The sequence below is a fragment of the Vulpes lagopus genome, chromosome 4 (assembly GCF_018345385.1).
Source record: "Vulpes lagopus strain Blue_001 chromosome 4, ASM1834538v1, whole genome shotgun sequence".
Classification (NCBI taxonomy): Eukaryota; Metazoa; Chordata; class Mammalia; order Carnivora; family Canidae; genus Vulpes; species Vulpes lagopus.
Genome location: NC_054827.1, coordinates 62,627,284 through 62,648,277, shown reverse-complemented (window position 1 = coordinate 62,648,277; position 20,994 = coordinate 62,627,284). Strand labels below are relative to the sequence as shown.

Genomic DNA, 20,994 nt, shown 5'->3' with positions numbered 1-20,994 from the left:
AAACACAGTCTCCATGTCTAGATAACTGCCCTAGCAAATGTGTTATTATTTAGCAACGTTCTCCTTAAGCATGAAGCATTTCTTTTCTTTAAGTAGGCACCACACTCAGCATGGAACCCAAGCATGAAGCATTTCTGATCATCTTTCCCCATCTACTTCCTCCAGTGCCCATCATGCCCTCTGCAGACCCCCATTATCTCTCCTGCAAGATCGCTTTTTACCACCACAGTATAAACTCCTTAAGGACAGGAACACGGTCTTTTTTTTAACACTGTCAATGTTTGCCACAACTTTGGTGTCCAGAAAATGTTTGCTGAATCCATGATCTTATCCTTTCTTTAACATTCCCAGAGGAGGCAGTTCTGTCCTCCATCTACATGCTAACATCCTAAAAATTCCTGTGGATGGACATTCTGCCTCATTTGCTATTGAATTTAGATCCACTTTCTTCAGCATTGTCTCTTTTTCTTACTCATAATCACGCTGTCAACTAAAATGTTCATCCACTATCACTCTCATGAATGCTATTAGCATTTTACTACGCACAGTAGATGCTTTTTGCGTTTTTAATAAATGATGATCCCTTCTTGAGTTTGGGCCTTAATCTTTCTGCCATTTATCTTTTGAAACAGGAGGACTTTTCTATTTTCATAAAGCATCTTCCTGAACCACTTATTAGTTCAGCTTGAGTGGAATTCTTTGTTGTTATTGTTGGACAGAACTTTGCTGAGACCATTTGTAGAGGAAAAAAGTTAGATGCTGGTAATAAAAATGAGGAGCTGCTCTTCCACTATGATCAAATAAGAATTACTTTTATGCAAACAATTCAACTTTTTTTTTTTAAAGCATTTTTTGGAGGGGAGGGAATGGACAGAGAGAGAGAGAGAATCTTAAGTAGGCTCCATGCCCAGAGCAGAGCCCCATGCAAGGGCTTGATCTCACAACCCTGACATCATGAGCTGAGTTGAAATCGAGAGTCAGACACTTAACCCAATAAACCACCTAGGTGCCCCAGAATTCAACTGTATTTTAAAGAAGATACTGAACATTCATTTTAAAACATTACTGCTTAGTATATTCTCTGCTAATATGACATAAATAGGATCCAGAATACGAAGAAAACTTTTTTAGAATAGAGTGCCTGATAAGGTTTTAGACAATAACTTCATTATTTAACATATGACAGTTTGATGAGATTTACATGTCTGTTTATAGTTAATATAATGGTCTATAGAAACATCCAGAAAATAAAGCCAATTCCTTATCTGCATAATGGTTGTGTTGCCGGTTGTATTAATAGAACCAGTCACCAAAATAACTAAATTGCGGAAAACCTAAACTAGCTTTACAGAAATCATTGGTTCTGAGGTTACAGCTGGAGAGGCCCTAGAGAAGACTCACCCCTTCTTTCTCAAAAACACATTTGCTCCCAGTGAGGTGTCCCCAGAGGCCCCCATCACCCTTGCCTTCAACATGCCAAGCTGTGAAGCTGGCACAACTACACAAAATGACATCACTGCCTGTTTAATAATCAGACCACACATGGCTATAGTGTGGGATTCCATAATGACTCTCATTATTTCCACATGGATCGAATCTGAATGACCCTCTCTTCCATTAGCGATGGTATTATGAAAACACTCAAAGGTGGCCTCCGTTTTCCTTTGTTAGTGTTTGCTGAGTTGCTGTTTGTGTAGAAAACAGGTCCTCTGGCCCCTGTGTGATACTTCCTGCTGCCGTCTCCCTCGGTTTCTGCTGGTATTACTGACTCCCTGTCTATGACATGTTTTATACATTACCCTCCTCTGATTGGTTCTGTGTCTGGGTGGAATTGTGCTGCTTTTGTTCTTGCCCTTAACACATAGTGTATCTAAATGGCCCGTTGTTCTCACTGTTTGCTGCATTTTCATTTAGGATCATTGACATGTATCTTTTTTTGGTAAGTTCTACTTTTAGGCCTATAGAGTAGGTTCTTTTTATTCCAATTGATGCCCTTCTTCCCCGCATTATAATGGGAAGTACCACACCCACTTTTTTGTGTGTTAGCACCCTAATCCTGATCTCTTCTAGTGTTGGCAGCATGAGGACTCGAGCCTATTTTTCTTTATACCCCTCTGCTTCCTCCCTGCCACAAGCCAGCTTGAAGCCATCTAGATTTTTGTCTTCATTTTCTTTTAACAGAAAGAATCAACAGTTATTTAGATATAATGTGTCACGTATTTCTTTTCTCCCCACTCCTTCCCCCTTTGATGGATCCCCATTTTACATTATATGGAATATGTCTTTGAGTAATTATTTCCATGTGTCCTATGTGATAATGCATCATTTAATTAGTTCATACCAGAGGAATGGACATACCCCCACCCCCCACCCCCATCCCAGGGACATGAATTCTTGTCTGTTTTGTCACTGCTTTGCCTAGAACAGTGCCTGGCAATAAGCAAGTGCTAAATAGATTTTTTTTTTTAAAGGAATCAAATCAATTTAGCCCTAGGCCTTCTCTCCCTCAATTTTAAATCTTTATAATGGAAATCATAAGCTGTCTACCGCATTTTTCTGCTTGGTGATACCAAATATACCCCACAATAACTAACCATTATTAATGACTCTGAGTCATCAATATCCATGTCACTTACTGTATTTGTTCTAATCTGATATCAAAATTCCCTCAAAGCATCCAAAGCAAGTTTACCACTAAATCAACTAGCTTCCATATGCCAGTTGTTTAACATTTATTCTTCTTTTCATATCAGGTGAGACTTGGTAGTCCAAAAGCTTGGAGTCAGGTAGATCCCTGTGGGAATGGCATTGGCTGGACACAGAGATATCCCAAGAAGCAGAATTTAGAAGACATAGCAGTCAATAGCCTAGAAATCACGAGTTCAGAAAAGCTTGAGAGAGGGCAAACTCAGCTTATAAAAAGCTAGATACTAGAGAGAAAGCAAGTTCAAAGCTGAAGATCAGAAGCTAAACCAGGAGAGATCATTGGTAAAAACGCCCTGCCACAGTTTTCTATTAGGGATGGATGAGAAAGAAGGTGCCCTTTATGAACAGTGATGGTTTTCCTTGGTCTCTTACCTCCAACTCCGTCCTACTGATCCTTGCTGTTGAACTGTCGTTCTCACTGTTACTAAATCTAGTGCTTCATAAAATACCACCCCAAATACACTGAGGGTCATCATTCGGCCTGGGCTCAGCCAGACAGCTCTCTGCTATTCTCCCTTGGGGTCGCTTATGTGGCTTCAGACATCCAGTAGCTTGACCAGGCCCACAGAGTTTAGTTGAGTCTTACTCACATGGCTGGAGCCTCCCAGTGGAGTGTAAGCTTCCCTCTGCCCCCACACACATGGCTTCTCACTCAGGCTTCTCTACGTGGTATCAGGAGTGTTCCAGGAAGACGAAAGGAGAAGCTGAAAGTCCCTGGAGGCCTACACTCCAGAACTTGATGACATTACATTACTTCTGCCAAATTCTGCTTGTCCAAGTGGCAAGTTAGCCTAGACACAGGGTGGAGAAGTACAAAATAATATGGTCATATTTTTCATACCAGGCCTGTCTGTGAGAGCTTACTCCTACCCCTCACACTTGTCATTTCCAATACTGTAGTTTATGTGCTTACATAGCTATCTCTTTTTATAAAATTGAACTTCTTAAGGACAGGAGTTGGCTTATCTTTATTTGTAGCACATAGCAAAGGCCCTGGTATCTAGTGATACCAGGAAAGTTGATAAAGGAAAGTTGAACCAATGATAGCCAAATGGGTCAATGTGTACATACATTGATAGTAGTAGTAGCTAGATTCTGTAATTATGAGATTGTGGCTCAGTTAAGTATCCAACTCTTGATCCCAGTTCAGGTCTTGATCGCAGGGTCATGATTTCAAGCCCCATGTTGGACTCCACACTGGGCATGGAGCCTGGAAGGGAGGGAAGAAGGAAGAAAGGAAGGTTGATTGTGCATATGTCAAGCAGCACCCGAGAATCCTTAGTAGTGTTTCCTTAATCAGTTCCTAGATCAAATAGCCAGAAATACTTTCATTTCCTTTTTCCACCATCATTGTTATCAAAGGTGGTGGGCCTCATGGTCTAAATTATATATTATCTTGTAGCATGTACTCAACAGAATGACTATTTGTGCCAAAATAACAAGGTTGTAATAAGGAAAGTGTCGAATGTAGCCCTAATTACTTGGCTCTAAAAATAATTTGAATAATCTAAAAGGTCCGTCTATTACTTAATATCAGCTCAGATTCAGTTGATGGCACTAAAATGACAATTTGGTATTTCATGGAATTTAAAAACCCTGTCCCCTAATTAAGTTCCCACACAGGTAATTATTCCATGTGTAATTTCATCAGGATACTGTGATACTCACTTTGATGTGCTGCTATTGCTGCACACTCACAGAATGCCATTAAGCCTGTCACATTTTTTTCTCTGGTAGTTTGGAGATCACTATAAAATTTGCCAGAATTTTTTGGAATTTTTCGTGAGCAGGTTTTACATTTATATAAATTACTTTGTCCACCTTGAATCTTTCAGGCACTTTTGTTTTATGTCACTGGTCCGCAAATGGGCCAAAGAAAATTTCATTAAGAGACCAAAAGGACACATGTATATGCAAAGCTAATATTTGCTCAGACAAGTAATCCTTCATGAATGCAAAATACAGAATTTGTGTGACTACATCAAAGAATCACAGAGTGAATAACAACTAATTATGGAAGGACGGGGATGAATATTTTTAAACTTTTGTAGAATTACAAGAAGAGAAAAACAGCTACCTCTATGAAATCAAAACCTAAGACTTTATTTTTATAGCATTGGATTATCAAACAGAGTGCAGAATTAAAATTGAACGAAGTTAAAGCAAGCTCTCCTGACTATGGAAAGAAAATATAGAGAGACAGAAAAGAAATTGAATTTCAGATATTTCTTTCAAGATAAAAATGAATTATTACAAAATAGACCTGTATTCGTAACTTAGAACCTCCTATTTGGATTTCATACACTGAAAGCAATCATAGAACTGAAGGGAAATTTATTATAAAGTCACCTGGGATATCGGTTCATAAACACAGAAAACAACATTAGAAATTGAAATGGGAATGATGAAAATTTCATTTAAAAGAATGTAAATGGGAGGCAAGGAAAGAACAGTTGAGGCACACCAGAGGCATTATTCCTCTTGAGCTCCTGTAAATACTGCAAAGTCTTCCCCATTAACAGGATACTGGTGACACAAAAAATAGGACTGGACGTTTCCCCTCTGTCTATAGGGGCTCAGTCTATGCTAAGGACACTTTCTGTGGTGGTACACTGGATGAGGCCATCTCCCTGCCTCAGGCATACAGCCTGAGAGTCTATTAGGGATCTCCAAACCAGAGGCAAAGTGCCAGCTGGCCAGTAGCTCTGACCGTTGAGGGAGAGAAGGGGTTGGTCAGTGGGGCATTGCATGGAGGTCATCCACCGCCGACCCTCTCAGCAAAGTGCAGAGTTGGTGCCCTCCATGGTGTAGAGACGACGATCCTGCAAACAGTTAACCACAGCTGATTATTCAGTATCTAAATCTAGGTGCCTTCCACCATAATTAGAGTGTGTTTGTTCATCAGCAGCTGAACATTTTGCAGACTGTAAAAATGTAAATGATCCCGAGGTTCATTATGGCACCGTGAGCATCACAGATTACACAGTCACTCTGCTCCTTTATGCGTCTTTTATATCTTAATTTGGGCCCGATTGTATGTATATCACATCATGAAAGTATGAGCTATAACGAAAAGATTGTGGAGGCATTGTTATGTGCCTTAATACAGGATAGAAAAATAATGCATATTTTAGTCCTCTCAACATATTCTATATTCTAGAGCCTAAGTATTGAGTCAGGGAATCTGTTCCACGAAACTTAAATGACAAAGAAATCACTTCCCAGGGACAGGATGCCAGACACCCATGTCATAAGGTAGTGCAGAAGATTACCTTTGTCATGATAAAATTAATATTTCAAAGAGACCAAAGGAACACTCAGCTTTGTAAAACACTAAACATGGGCCCTGGAGTAAGAGAGATTCTGTACTCAGTCACTTAATATCGCTGTGTTCTTGGGCAGATTCCTTAATCTCATAAACACACAAATCTTTATCTGCATAGTAGATAGCTACACTCAAATAGGGCTCATGTACCCTCAAATTCGGGTTAGGGATAACAGGTGTCTAATATCTACTAAGTGCTTAATAGACAATAATTTTTACAGCACTGGGAAGTGCATTATCTGGTTTGCACCCACAGTTACTCAGCAGAGTCAGGCAGAAGGACGCCTGTACTATGATTCTTCGGTCCTGGGGCAGGTGGGACCGTTGGGTACACGGAGTGGCGCTCTTGTAGCTTACCCTCCAGCCTTGACTTCCATTCATCAGCTGTTAACACTTGTTGTTGCCCTGGAAATGTGGAAAACTCTTTAGCAGGACCATCTAGCACCACTAGTGGCTAGTTCCATCCAGCTGGTGACAGGAAGACAATGCCTTTAACCTGGAATATAATAGGATGTTAGAACTGACCTATATGGTGGCGGTCAACCGGCGGACCATGGACCCCCGGTTCCTCCAAGGTATTGCAGGTGTTGCAAGTGCGCATCAAGCATTTGAGAGAGAATAATATCTTGTGTGTGTGTGTGTGCGCGCGTGCGTGTATGTATGTGTGTATGTATATGCAGTACTATTTTTACTATTGTGATTAATAAGATATAAATTCATTTCAGAACGTTATTGAGTACTTAGTAGCTTACTATAACGTTGGATTTCCTCTGTCAGCCATTATAAAACATACAGTCTTAGATCAGGGTGGATATGGTACAAAGAAATCATAAAATTCATATTATACCCACTGTGTGCATGACTGCTTCTGGAAAAATCTGAGATTTTAATGTTCAGATTAGTATGCAGACCGTTGAGTACTGATGGAAAATGGGTTACATGGAAAACATTTAAACCAGTACCTGACACGTATAAGGCCCTCGGTAAATGACAGCTGTTACCATGATGGCTATTTGGTAAGGAGTGGTTTTGTCGCTTTTTTCTCCCTTGTGCTCAGAGGAACCTATCACATTCCAAATGTAATATTTTTTTTTCCAAATGTAATATTTTAAGTTACATCATTTGTGACTCAAGCATCCATTTTTTTTTTCAAGCATCCATTTTTATTTCTCGTACTCTCCTAGTGGGAGAGGTAGGTATTTTAAAAATCTCCCTTCCAGAAGTCTTGCAGGACCAGAGGCTCTTGGTGTCAGGACTGAGGCTAACGTCAGAGCCCCAGTCCTTACAATGCGTCTTACTGCAGCTTCAGACGGCTAGTGGCCCCGGATGTGCGAGCTTGAGAGAAGTTTCAGTTTTGTTGCTGAATCACCTGTTGGGATTTGGTATATTTCTTTGGACTAAACAGATTTAGGCATTTACTTTCCGTCAATATTTTTTAATTTGTCCTCCCCCTGTTCCCCTATTCCCCTGGATCAGATGGGTTTGTTTTTGTTTTTGTTTTTTTTTAATTTCTTAAGAGATTTAACATTAGATCATGACTTATTGAAATTGTGTACCCTCAGCTAGTCTCTAGAGGTTTGGTGTCTCGTTGCACAATGTGGCCGAGAGCTGACAGCAGAGAGCAGTGACTGAGAGAGGTTTATACCTGACTCTACAAATAGAGTACTCATTTCCTCAAACTACAAACCTTACAAAGAACGTTCCCGTTGGGTTCTGCACGTAAATGTAGGACTGAAGCAGGGGTCATCACTACACGTGTGTGGCCCTGAACTTGTTGTCAGTATCCATATTTAGTAGGACTTCCTCTGCTTTAGCTAACCACCTAGGGCTTTGACATCTAAGCTAAACACAAGAATATGGGGGATCCCTGGGTGGCTCAGCGGTTTGGCGCCTGCCTTTGGTCCAGGGTGAGATCCTGGAGTCCCGGAATCGAGTCCCGCATCGGGCTCCCTGCATGGAGCCTGCTTCTCCCTCTGCCTATCTCTCTCTCTCTCTCTCTCTCTCTCTCTCTCTGTCTCTGTCTCTATCACGAATAAATAAATAAAAATTTTAAAAAAGGAAAAAGAATATGTGGAGTGGGTGTGTGCGTGTCACCCTGCAGAATTCCCTTATGGGGGACTGGCCCCAGGAAAGGAAACCGGAGAGCCAGAAGAGGGAAGCACGTCTGCAGGTGCTGAACACGTCCATTGTAAGTAAAGGCAGACGACCTCCAGCAGCTTCCATAAATAGTTCCCGTTCGGTCGGCTGTGCCAGGCGGGGACCCGGCCGTTGTGTGTCCCAGCCGTTGGGCAGCAGCCTCATTAGAGGAAATCCCCAGAGGCCTCGGTGTCTTCACAGGATGCCGCCCAGTGAAGCATGACTCCCCCAGCAGGTTGAGGCGTTTGAGCCCCAGCAATGGTCTCCCCTGCAGTCAGGAAGAAGGTGACCTGCTTTAGGACAAATACGCAAGAGCCTGCCCTAGACAGACTTTTGAGGAGTCACCTGTGCCTTGTGGCCCTCACCCAGTGCCACAGCACACCTTTAAACATCCACTCCCTGACCTTTCCCACAGGAGCCCACCGTATGCCTGGCCCGGGCCTGTCTTTAGCGGGTTCCCGATGCTGGTCCCCTGTCTCTTTCCCCCTCTGCTCACAGAACCGCCCTTTCATCCCCATTTCCCCTGAGGCTTTGTATGTCTTTATCCATATTTATCTGTTCAAATCATTAATGCTCAAGTAGGACTCGGGGATACTATGTGCCCCCTTCCCCGCGGGTCACCTGTCTGCATTTCAGCAGTGGCTTTAAGTAAATGAAGGTCCTGCAATACTGAGGACTCTGCGCCCTGACAGCAGCGGGGGAGGGGGGCTCGAGAACAGGGAGACCTGGGGCTCTCACCGCGTCTGCCCGCGGGGCCTCGCACCAGCCCCAGGCAAATAAAAGCATAAATTACGCCCTAGCCCGCCCTGCCCGCTGGCCTGTTCCCGCACCCACGGAAGCCACACTTCTGTCTCCAACCTCCCAGAAGTCTGTGACACTGAACAGTTTTTCCAGGGAAGAGAAAAAGCCCAGTTCAGTAATGGGACTGATTTCCGCAGTTTTGCAGCCGGAGCTTCCCTTGGGAGCTCTCCTTTAGGACAGGAGCACCGGAGTTGGAGTGGCGGGGAAGGGGGGGGTATGCGGCACTTGCAGGCAAGAGTCGCGGAACACCGGGGTGCAGTTGTCAAGGTGCGCTTGTAACTACGTGGGGGGAGGTTTTCATGCTCACCTGTGCCTTTCTAAAAGATCTATTCATTTTAAATCTGGCTGCTCATCTCTTTTTTGGCGGATCACTGATCCCATCGCTGTCGGCCCAGTAGCGGCTGTGGTATTGGCCAGTAGGAAATGGTCGTCGTCCCCCCCCCCCCCCCGCCCCGTCCCCCGGCCCCGCTGTCGCCCCAGACCCTCCACCTTGACCAGCTTCAGTTTGCTGGCACACCCGGTGGGTGGGTCGTCGACTGTTCCGCTGGGCGCAAGATGTTGCCCCCAGAAACTGGCGTTCCTGCTCCCTCCCCATCAAAACGCTCCTATCTCCTGTTTTAGAGCCGATGATGACCTTTCGCTTTTTCAGGAAACCAGTCTCTGGGTCTTTCGGTCTTCTCCTATGCTTGTTACTCAGTTTCTGTTTTGTTTGGGTTTTTTCTTTTTCCTCTTTTGAGAGGGGAGGGAGTTCGACGTGTCCCTTCTTAAAGGTAACAACGTTAGCTCTTCAGAGTTCACACAGTGCAGCAATGGGACAGGGTTAAGTGGTACATGATCGATTGCGTCAAATACCTGCTTCGTTCACTACCCACCCCCCCACCACACTGAGTTTGGTTTTATGCCATGTTTTAAGCCAGAATAAGGAAAACTTAGGGCTGCCTTAAAGAGGTTTTCTCCTCCGAAATGTTGCCAGTTATTTGTGACTCCATATTATCCAGACCCAGTGGGAATAGATTTTGTATTTAAAAAAAAAAAAAAACTAAAACAAAGGCACACACCCCAGTATTTCTCTAACTTCTTCCACATGTGAAGGGTGAGCCCTGATCTTGTGTAATCCGAGCCTCAGGCAGGGAAGTGAGGTCTAGGGTCAGGCATCCAGGAGAGCGCAGGCCTGGCCTCCAGCCGCTCCTGGTATCCCGAGGCCTTTGCTCCGAGGGGCACCGTGTCCCCAGGCAAGACGCCCGCTCTCGGGCCTTCCAGACAGCCGGGGAGAGCACCTCACAGCCTCCACCTGCCGCAGCCCGGTCTCCTCTAAGGCTCTGCAGCCCCCTGGGATCCGTGACTCATGTCTGTACGCCTCGGTAAGACCCCTCCTCCGGTTCACACCCCGAGGCTGAGCTCCGAACCTGCACCAGCGAGTTACTCAGCAGACCTAAGGAAGGCTCCCCTAGCACCACGGCAGGGCCAGGCGAGGTCCTGCGGAACCTGCATGGGGAACACCACGGCCCTAGGCCTCTCCTCCAGCGGCTGCATGCACGGAGGGGCTCCTATGCCCCCGGGCTCCGGGCTGGGCCGCCCCAGCTGAAGAAGGAAAGGAATGGAGAGGGAGGAGGAAAGGGGTATAGGGTACGTCTTCCTTATCTCCCAAACTAAACAAACGGTTGGCGCCCCAGCCAGAGGTAGCAATCTGCTTTTCCGGACTCCTTTAGACTTGCTCGGGCACTGGGTAGGCAGCAAGTGTGCGGGGTGTGCTGACTGCCTGAGGGCCTAAGCTTTCATTTTTAATTCATAGACTATGCCCAAAAGATACTATTTCCATCCACTTGAACTTCCTGCAACCCCAAAAAGAGTTTTCGGTAAATGTTACGGAACGGTATTTACATCGAATCGGAGGTACCTCTCAATTGGTTTTGGATTGATGGGTCCCAAGGCCGTAATCCTCACTGCAGAGAAGGAACCCCGTAAGCTGGTGGTGCAGGGAGGATGGTTGTGACACCAGAAGTGTGTGTGGTTGTGAAGCACAGGTGTTGACTGACGCCGAAACTCTGAACCGCTAAGGTGGCGCAGTGAAGAAAGGCTCGTTCCGACCGGGAGTAATGGCACGTGGCCCCAAGAAGCACCCGCAGCGCAGCAGGAATCGGAGATGTGTACTGTGGCACCACTGGACTCCTGTCAGAAACGAGCTGACACTGGAGCACCTGCGTGACTCAGCTCGTGGTGCGGCCAAGTTTTGATCTCAGCTCAAGTCATGATCTCAGGGCACTGAGATCGAGCCCCTCATCTGGCTCCCCGCTCACCGGTCTGCGTGAAGATTTTTCTCCCTCTGCCTCTCCCCCCACTCCTTCTCTAAAATATTTTTAAATTTTTTAAAAAATTAAAATAAATTTTTGAATTAAAAAAAAAAGAGTTGACCCTACATTTGCGGATGTATTTCTGGACCTTCTACTCTGTTCCATTGAACTATCATATCTCTTTGTATTTAATGAACTATGTTGATAACAGTAGCTTTAAATTAAGATTTACAGTTTAGGTAAACTCTTCAACTCTGTACTTTAAAGAAATTATCTTGATCATTTTACGATCTTTGCATTGCCATAGTCATTTTGAAAGCAGCTTGTCTAATTTTACTAGATCTTTTCTAATTTTACTAAACTGCTAGACCAGTGGTTGGGAGTCCATTAAATTTACAGATTTGGGGGGAAATGGCCATTTTAACAGTATTGAGTTTTCTACTCAATGAGCATGGAATGAATGTCTTTCCATTTGTTTATTCACTATTTTTTCTCAGTCAGGTTTTGTAGTTTTAAGTTTAATGGTTGTCTTTTGCTAGATTTACTTGTAGGTATTTGTTTTATTGGCAATACTATAAATGGAATTTATTTTCTAATTGTTGGGCTGCTAGCATACAAAAATTTTTTTATTTTAGACTTTTATCTTACAACCTTGCTAGATTCATTGCTTTTAGTTCTTTGTATGTAAATTCCCTACGATTTTCTCATTTTTTCTCTTTTTTAAAATTTTTACTGAAATTCCAGTTACCATACAGTGTAATGTTAGTTTCATTAATGCAATATAATGATTCCACTATAAGTGATAAGCACCTACCTATTCAACCCATTCCCCCCCACCACCTCCCCTCTCTGGTAACCATCAGTTTGTTCTCTGTTAACAGTTAACATTTGGTTCCTTGCTTTGCCTCCCTCTTTTTTCCCCCCTACTTTGCTCATTTCTTTTGTTTCTTAAATTTCAGATGAGTGCAATCATATGGTATTTGTGTTTCTCGGACTGACTTACCTCACTTAGTGTTATACACTCTAGCTCCATCCATGTTGTTGCAAATGGCAAGATTTCATTCCTTTTCATGACCAAGTAATACTCCAAGTAATATACACGCCACATCTTCCTTATCCATTCAGCAGTCAGTGGTCACCTGAGCTGTTTCCGTAATTTGGCTATTGTAGATAACACTGCTAAACACATTGGGGTACATGTATCCCTTTGACTTAGTATTTTTGTATTCTTTGGGTAAATAGTAGTGCCATTGCTGATTCATAAGGTAGTTCTATTTTTAACTTTTTTGAGGAACCTCCACACTGTTTTCCAGAATGACTGCACCAGTTTGCCTTTCCACCAAGAGTGTAAGAGGTTCCCCTTTCTCCACGTCCTCACCACCACCTATTGTTTCTTGAATTACTGTTTTTAGCCATTCTGACAGATGTGAGGTGATAGCTTATTGTAGTTTTGATTTGCATTTCCCTGATGATGAGTCATGTTGAGCATCTTTTCATGTCTGTTGGCCACCTGGATGTCTTCGTTGGAAAAATGTCTATTCATCTCTTCTGCCCATTTTTAATTGGATTATTCACTTTCTGGGTATTGAGTTATGTAAGTTCTTTATGGATCTTGAATACTAACCTTTAATCAGCTAAGTCATTTGCAAATATCTTTTCCCATTCTGCAGACTGCCTTTTAGTTTTGTTGATTACTTCCTTCACTGTGCAGAAGGTTTTTATTGATGAAGTCCCAATAGTCTATTTTTGCTTTAGTTTCCTTGCCTCATGAGACATATCTAGAAAGAATTTGCTACACTTCATGTCAAACAGGCTAGCGCCTGTATTCTCCTCTAGGCTGAGATTTTCTATGTTTAAAAAAAAAAAAAAAGTCATGTCTGCAAATAGTGCCAATAAGGCTAGTTTTACTTTTGTCTGAAATTTGTACTTCTTTTTTGGTTTGTTTGTTTGTTTGTTTGTTTTTTTGGGTGTGTGTGTGGTTTTTTTGTTTGGTTGTTTTTTTGTTTTGTTTTGCTTTGCTTTGCTTTTATGCCTTATTTTGAAGCCTAGAACCTCAAGAATAGAAGTTGGTAAAAGCAGGCATTTTAGTCTTTCACCATTAAGTATGATATTGATAGTTGAATTTTTTGTAGATGCCCTTCGTCAGGTTGAGTAAGCTCCTTAGTATTTCCAATTTGTTGAGCATTTTATCATTAACAGATATTGAATGCTGTCAAATGCTTTTTCTGCTTCAGTTGGAATGATCAAATGGTTTTGTTCCCTGTTTTCTGTCAATCTAGTGGATTATATTTATTAATTTCCAGATGTTAAACCAACCTTGCATAATTGAATAAGCCCTATTTGGCCATGATGTGTTATCCTTTTTATATATTACTGGATTTGATTTGCTGATATTTTCTTTAAAATATTTGTCTCTGTCTTTATGATATTTTCCTGTATTTTGATAGTGTCTGTCAGCTTTTGTATTAGAGTTCTACTGACTTCATGAAGTGAGTTAGACAGTTACTCTGTTTTGTTGGTTTTTTTTTTCTAGGCAAAGAACTTTATTAACCTTGTTTCAAACTTTATTCCCAGGCTTCTTCAGCTTAATTAGCTGCAAAGAATGAATTGTGTATAAGCAAAAACTGAAAAGAGCTGCAGTGTCCAAGGGGCTTGGGCTTAAAAATATTAGAGATCTAGATTTTATCAGATCCATGAACAAAATTTTAAAAAGCAGTCATAATATAAAATAGCAGCTCCCAGTAACTTCTTCAAGTTTTATCTTCTTCAGAAGTTGACTCAATTCAGTTTGCTTCATTCTTGGAAGCTTCATCAAAATTCTCCACAAGATCTGGAACTTCTGGAACTTCATCATCATCATCCTCTCTGGTAGCAAGTGGTGCTTTTCCATCCACGGATTGTTTGGGCAGAGCTTCAGCCAGTCTTCTTAAACTAGTCAGACTGTCTGCACCAAGCTGGTTTAAGATACTGGGTAGCATTTCTGTCAGCTGCTTTGTCTCAGCATGGCCTGTAACGGTGAAAGTGTTCGCTGCCAGCGATGCCTGAACTTTAGGGTTGTTAAAATGGATCACTGTTCCTTGGTTTGTGAACATATTCACTTCTTCAATACCAGAGATATTGTTTACCCCTAACTTCTTTAAGGAGAACTGAAGTTTTTTATCATCTGCTGTAGCTGTTCTATGAACCACCTTCTTCTTTCGGCGAGCAGTTCCTTTCCCACCAATGCACACTTGTGCTTGCAATTTGGCGAGTTTCTCCTGGTTCATGATAGTTTCTTTCATCTTGTTGGAGCGCAAATGGGACCGCGCGGGGGACTAGGGTTGGCGTTCGGGGGGGTCTCAGGCGGACCAGCTGAGGTTAGGCGCCACTCTCTCTGTTTTGAAAGAGCTCCTATAATATTGTTATTATAATATGTACATAATATCATACATACAATATGTAAGTTGTATGATAAAACCTACTAATGAAACCATCTGAATTGAAATTTGCTTTTTGGGAATATTTTTTGATGCCAAATTATACTAGTTCTTAAATATAGAACTATTATTATCTATACTTTATTCTGTCTGTAGAATCAGTAGTAATGACCACTTTTTAGTCTAGATACTGATATTTTGAATATTTGATATTTTGGCTATATAATGTTTGATATTTTTAGCATCCTATATAATTATATCTTTTGATGTTTTAGCTGTATCTTTTTATATCTTTTTTTTTAGGAGTTGCTCTATAGATTGGAATATGCACACCTAACCTTTGACAAACTATTAAGAGTTAATACTATATCATTTCATGGGAAATGTAGAAAATTTTCATCCATATGAGTTCCTTTGTACACACTCAACCTCTGTCTTTTCTGGTAGTTTTTATGTATAACATTTACATACACCAAAAACCTGATCAAATAATGCTGTAATATTTTCAATAGTCAGTCACATTTTAAAGAACTTAAGAGGGAAAAAATGTATATTTGCCCACATATTTACCATTTCTGTTGTGCTTCCTTCTATCCTGATGTTTCAGATTTCTTTCTGGTATCATTTAGTCTGAACTACTAGTGTTTCTGGGAGAGTGGATCCACTGACCGTTAATTCTGTTTTCTTTCATATGACAATGTACTGCCTTCATTTCTGTAGGATATTTATGCTGGCTATGGAATTCTGGGTTGACAGAGACATCTGCTTGAATTCTAATTGGGTGTACATTAAGTCCATAGATAAATTGGGAAAAATTGTCACCTTAACAAATGAAAGATGTTATTCCATAGTCTTCTGCCCCCATCTTTTTTTTTTTTTTTTTTTGAGAAATTGGATTATTTGAATCGGTTTCTGTATCGAATGTGTCATTTTCTCTATCCACTTTTAAGACATTTTCTTTTTCTTGGATTTTAGCAGCTTGATAAGGATATGTGTAGGAGGGTTTTTTTGGTTTTGATTTTTTATTTATTTTTACCCTGTTTGGAGTTCACAGAGATTCTTAAATATGTAAATTTATTTCTTTCAACTAAATTTGGGACTTTAGTCATTAGTTTTCAAACAGATTTTCTGCCTCAATCACTCTGTTCCTCTACATCTGGGAGAAGTAGACTCCCAGACTCTTATTTCCTCTCCTCCGGTAATAGGTATTTTCCATATTTTGATATTGTATAGATCCCTGATACTCTTTTCACATTTTTCTATTTTCTTTTCTTTGTGTTCTTCAGCTGGCGTATTTTATATTGGATTATCTTCAAGTGTATTGACTCCTCTGTTATCAGTATGCTTTTGATCCTATGCAGTGATTTTTAAATTTTAGATACTGTATTTTATTTCTCAGTTTCTCCATTTTTATAATTTTTCTACAGTTTTTATTCCTCTACTAAGGATGTCTGCTTTTCCATTAATTTCAAATATATTTTCCTTTATCAAACGGAGTATAGTTCTAATAGCCACTTTATTATGGTTACTACAATGTTGGCATTTGTTGATTGCTTTTCCCTTAGAATTGATCACATTTTTCTGGTTTTCGGTATGTTTAGCAATTTTGAGTTGTGCCCTAGATATTATGAATGTTATACTGTACAAACTCTAAGTCCCTGTTATATTGTGCTGGAGATGATTAAGATTTTTGTTTCTGTAGGCAATCAAACCTGTTGGGTTCAGAATGTAAATTCTGTCTCACAGTGATTCAAATCACAGTTAACTTTCTCAAAGCCTGTGTTTTAGTACCCTGTGTGAGACTGTGTGAGACAGCCAGGAATTACTTTGAGACACGGTTTAAAGGAGTTTTGAAAAAAAAAAAAATAAAAATAAAAAAAAAATAATAAATAAAAAAAATAAAAAAATAAAAAAAAAATAAAAAAAAATAAAGGAGTTTTGTTCTCTAAACGGGCTTAGGTCTGCCCATCAAATGTGTAGCTCAAGGATTAGACTGAAACTTGTGTGGGTTCAAACATGGAACCAGGTAATCCTCTTCTCTGGCCGTTTCCTCTTTATGATTTTTCATACACTTATAAGGACCTCTTTTCCTGATTCCTCAGGTCACAAGGATTTGGTTTCTATTATGTTTCAGACACTAGTGTTGCCTCCCTTGTATTACTGTGTAACTGGAGTACACATAAGAGGAGTACTCCAAGAGAAATGAGGGGGAAACAACAAAACAGGCAACTAAATGATGGCATGCCTTGAACACCTCTATTTCCTCTCTACACTCACTCTCTAGGTGAAAGCATTCTGTAATTCTGTAACCTCAAATCTGAAAGCTGACAACTCTTAGACCTTTTCTAACCTCCAGACTAATAGACCCACTTGCCTACTCTATATCTGTACTTGAAAATCTAATAAACTATACATGTCCAAAACTAAGGCCTTCCCCCATCCATACTGATTACTTTGACTGCAAATATAAAACACACACACACACACACACACACACACACACACACACACACACAAAAGCCCACAAATACAGAAATAGTCCAGAATATATATAGCATACTCATTAGGCACCCAGTCTCCTTATCTCTTGAAGCTTTTACAACTTTAGTATGCTTCCTCTTTATGATAGCAGGAGAGAGAAGTGTAATGGTAATTTATTTTTTGTTTTTTCTAAGCTTTTATTTAAATTCAAGTGAGTTAACATATAGCGCTGTATTGGTTTCAGGAATAGAATTTAGTGATTCATCACTTACCATTAACACCCAGGACTCACCACAAGTGCCCTCCTTAACCCATTTAGCAGACCCCTACCTACCTCCCCTCCAGCAACCCACAATTTATTCCCTCTAGTCAAGAGTCATTTATCGCTTGCCTCTCTGTTTTTTTTTTTTAATTTTTATTTATTTATGATAGTCACAGAGAGAGAGAGAGGCAGAGACACAGGCAGAGGGAGAAGCAGGCTCCATGCACCGGGAGCGCGACGTGGGATTCGATCCCGGGTCTCCAGGATCGGGCCCTGGGCCAAAGGCAGGCGCCAAACCGCTGCGCCACCCAGGGATCCCGCCTCTCTGTTTTATCTTATTTTTCATTCCCTTCCCCGATGTTCATCAGTTTTGTTTCTTAAATTCCACACAGGAGTGAAATCATATGGTGTTTGTCTTTCTCTGACTGACTTATTTCACTCAACCTAATAGCCTCTAGTTCTATCCACCTTGTTGCAAATGGCAAGATTTCATTTTTTTTGATGGTTCAGTAATATTCTAATGTGTACATACACTACATCTTCTTTACCCATTCGTCTGTCAATGTGGACATTGCTGCCATGAACATTGGGTACCGATGTACCCCTTCGAATCACTGTGTTTGTATCCTTTGAATAAATACCTAGTGGTACAACTGCTGAGTCATAGGGTAGCTCCATTTTTAACTTTCTGAGGAATCTCCATGCTACTTTCCAGAGTTCCTGCACCAGCTTGCATTCCCACCAACAGCATAAGAGGGTTCTCTTTTCTCTGCATCCATGCCAACATCTATTATTCCCTGAGTTGTTCATTTTAGCATTCTGACCTGGGTGAGGTGTTATTTCATTGTAGTTTTGATTTGCATTTCCCTGATGATGAGTGATGTTCAGCACCTTTTCCTGTGCCTGTTGGCCATTTGTTTCTTTGGAGAAGTGTCTCCATGTCTTCTGGCTATTTCTTGACTGGATTATTTGTTTTTTGGGTGTTGAGTTTGATAAGTTCTTTATAGATTTTGGATACTAGCCCTTTCTCTGATATGTCATTTGCAGATATCTTCTCCCATTCTATAGATTGCCTTTTAGTTTTGCTGACTGTTTCCTTTGCTGTGCAAAAGCTTTGTATCTTAAAGAAGTCCTAATAGTTCACTTTTGCTTTTGTTTCTCTTGCCTCTGGAGATGTGTCTAATAAGTAGCTGTGGCCAAGGTCAAAGAGGTTGCTACCTGTATTCTCCTCTAGGATTTTGATGGATTCCTGTCTCACATTTAGGTCTTTCATCCATTTTGTTCATTTTTGTATATGGTGTAAGAAAGTCATCCAACTTCACTATTCCGCATGTGGCTGTCCAGTTTGTTGAAGGACTGCGATTTTCCATTGGATATTCTTTCCTGCTTTGTCGAAGATTAGTTGACTGTAGAGTTGAGTGTATTTCCAGGTTTTCTATTCTAGTGTGTCTTTTTTGTCCCATTATCATACTGTCTTGTAATACAGCTTGAAGTCCAGAATTGTGACGCCTCCACTCTTGGTTTTCTTTTTCAACATTACTTTGGCTATTTGGGGTCTTTTCTGGTTACAAATCTTAGGATTGTCTGTTCCAGCTCTGTGAAAAATGTTGGTATTTCGATAGGGATTGCACTCGATTGCCTTGGGTTGCATAGACATTTTAACAATATTTGTTCTTCCAATCCATGAGCATGGAATGTTTTTCATTTCTTTGTGTCTTCATCAATTTATTGCATGAGTGTTCTATAGTTTTCAGAGTATAGCTCCTTTACCTCTTTGGTTAGCTTTATTCCTAGGTATATTACAGGTTTTGTGCAATTGTAAATAAGATCCAATTCCTTGGTTTCTCCTTCTTCTGCCTCACTGTTAGTGTATAGAAATGCACCTCACTTCTGTGCGTTGATTTTTATATCCTACAACTTGGCTAAATTCCCGTATCCATTCTAGCAATTTTTTGGTAACCTTCCCCGTTTCAGTAAATGTCCGTTCCATGCTTCTAGGTGCTCAGGCTCAAAATATCCTGGAGTCATCCATGATTCCTTTTCTCTCCTTTTCCACATCCAGTCTACCAGCAAATATTATTGATTGACTCCATCTTCGTGCAGGCTATTGTTGCCATTCCTGGACTTCTGAAATAGTCTTCTGAGATAGTCTTCTAATGGAACTCCGTCAGTTCATTCTCTACACAATAGCATATGGTTCTTCAAACCTTAAGTAAGATCACATCATTCTTGTGCACAGAACTCTCCAGTTACCTCCCAGCTTACTCTCAGTAAAATCCAAGGGACTTACTAGTAAAAAAGCTATACATCATTTGGTTTTGGCTAACCTTCTGATTAAAATGACTATTTTCTTCCCCTCATTTCATACCAGTTATACTAGCTTCCTTAATGTTCCTTGAGTATACTAAGTATGTACCAATTTCAGGGTCTCTATCATGAATGCATTTCTTCTAGATAACCCCGTGGCTGGCTTCTTAACTTCCTTCATGTCAAATACCATATTATCAAAGAGATCTTCCCTAACAGCCTACCTCAAATAGGATTCCTGCTAGTAAATCTCTCCCCTTATACAACTTTTTTCTTCATATTCAGACTATTTGACATATTATCTGATTTTCTGTGTATATGTATAGATTCATACACTCATATACATTCTCTGTCTCTACATATATAAATATATAAAAATGTATAAATAGGTATATATATGAGTTTGATTATTGAAGGGCTTCTCACTAGAATTAAAGTAGGGATATCTGATAAGGAAGACTACAGTGATGAAAAGAGATGGTCAAGACAGATTTCTCTGAGAAAAGGGCATTTGAGAGAAGAATGAATATGAGCCAGCTATAACATAGCCTAGAAGAAAAGCACTCCAGGCAAAGAGAACAAATAACAAATAAGAGCACTCCAGGCAAAGCCCTACAGTGGAAATAAGCTTGTCACATTAGGGGATTGTCCTGCATTTGAGGACAAAAAGAAACCCAGTATAGGTAGAATTTAGAAATTATGTAGAGTAGAACAAGATGAGGTGAGAGAGACAGGCAGAGCCAGATCATTGCAGTTTTGCCTGCCCCAGATGCAGTAGAAAAAGAATTGCAAGCCTCTCTAGCACCTCAGTCATTCTCCACCCTTTGGGAAGCTCTAAGTCTACAACAGCCAAAGGCTGTCTAGCTACATGCAGCTATTTAAATTTAATTAACTAAAAGTACATTTAAAAATGCAGTTTCTCGATCGCATGAGTTCCATTCCAAGTATTCAATAGTCACACGTGCCAATGACTTACCTATTGGGCAGCACCGATAGAGAACATTCCATCATTACAGAAGTTATGTAAAATAATGCTACTCTAGGAAATCTAGTCCAGTGAGAAATAAGGCCAAGTTTGCATAGCCTCTCCTCTGTGATTTTCTCTTAACCCTAGAATCAGTACTTTTCTATTTAAATGGAAATATATGTGGTGCCTAGAAAATTAGCATGGGGCCTGTTCCCTATGCAAATACTCTCACTGGTGATTTTTGCCTATGACAGAAAAGATGAGAAGGACTGGTAAATCACAAGCATTCTTAACCTCATTAT

General features: G+C 40.8%; 2 protein-coding genes across 7 annotated transcripts in view; one reads left to right on the top strand and one right to left on the bottom strand.

Annotated features, from left to right (window-relative positions):
* FER (FER tyrosine kinase) overlaps positions 1-20,994 on the top strand; it is a 435,215-nt gene that overhangs the window by 390,374 nt on the left and 23,847 nt on the right. The window lies entirely within an intron of this gene.
* LOC121489343 (transcription factor BTF3-like) lies at positions 13,802-14,564 on the bottom strand. Its single transcript, XM_041752270.1, has one exon. It carries the CDS (start codon positions 14,538-14,540, stop codon positions 14,043-14,045), a length of 498 nt encoding a protein of 165 aa, XP_041608204.1. The 5' UTR covers positions 14,541-14,564; the 3' UTR covers positions 13,802-14,042.

What these genes read in the sequence shown, in the direction of transcription:
- LOC121489343 (XM_041752270.1), bottom strand. Translation starts at nt 14,540, where the DNA reads ATGAAAGAAACTATCATGAACCAGGAGAAACTCGCCAAATTGCAAGCA.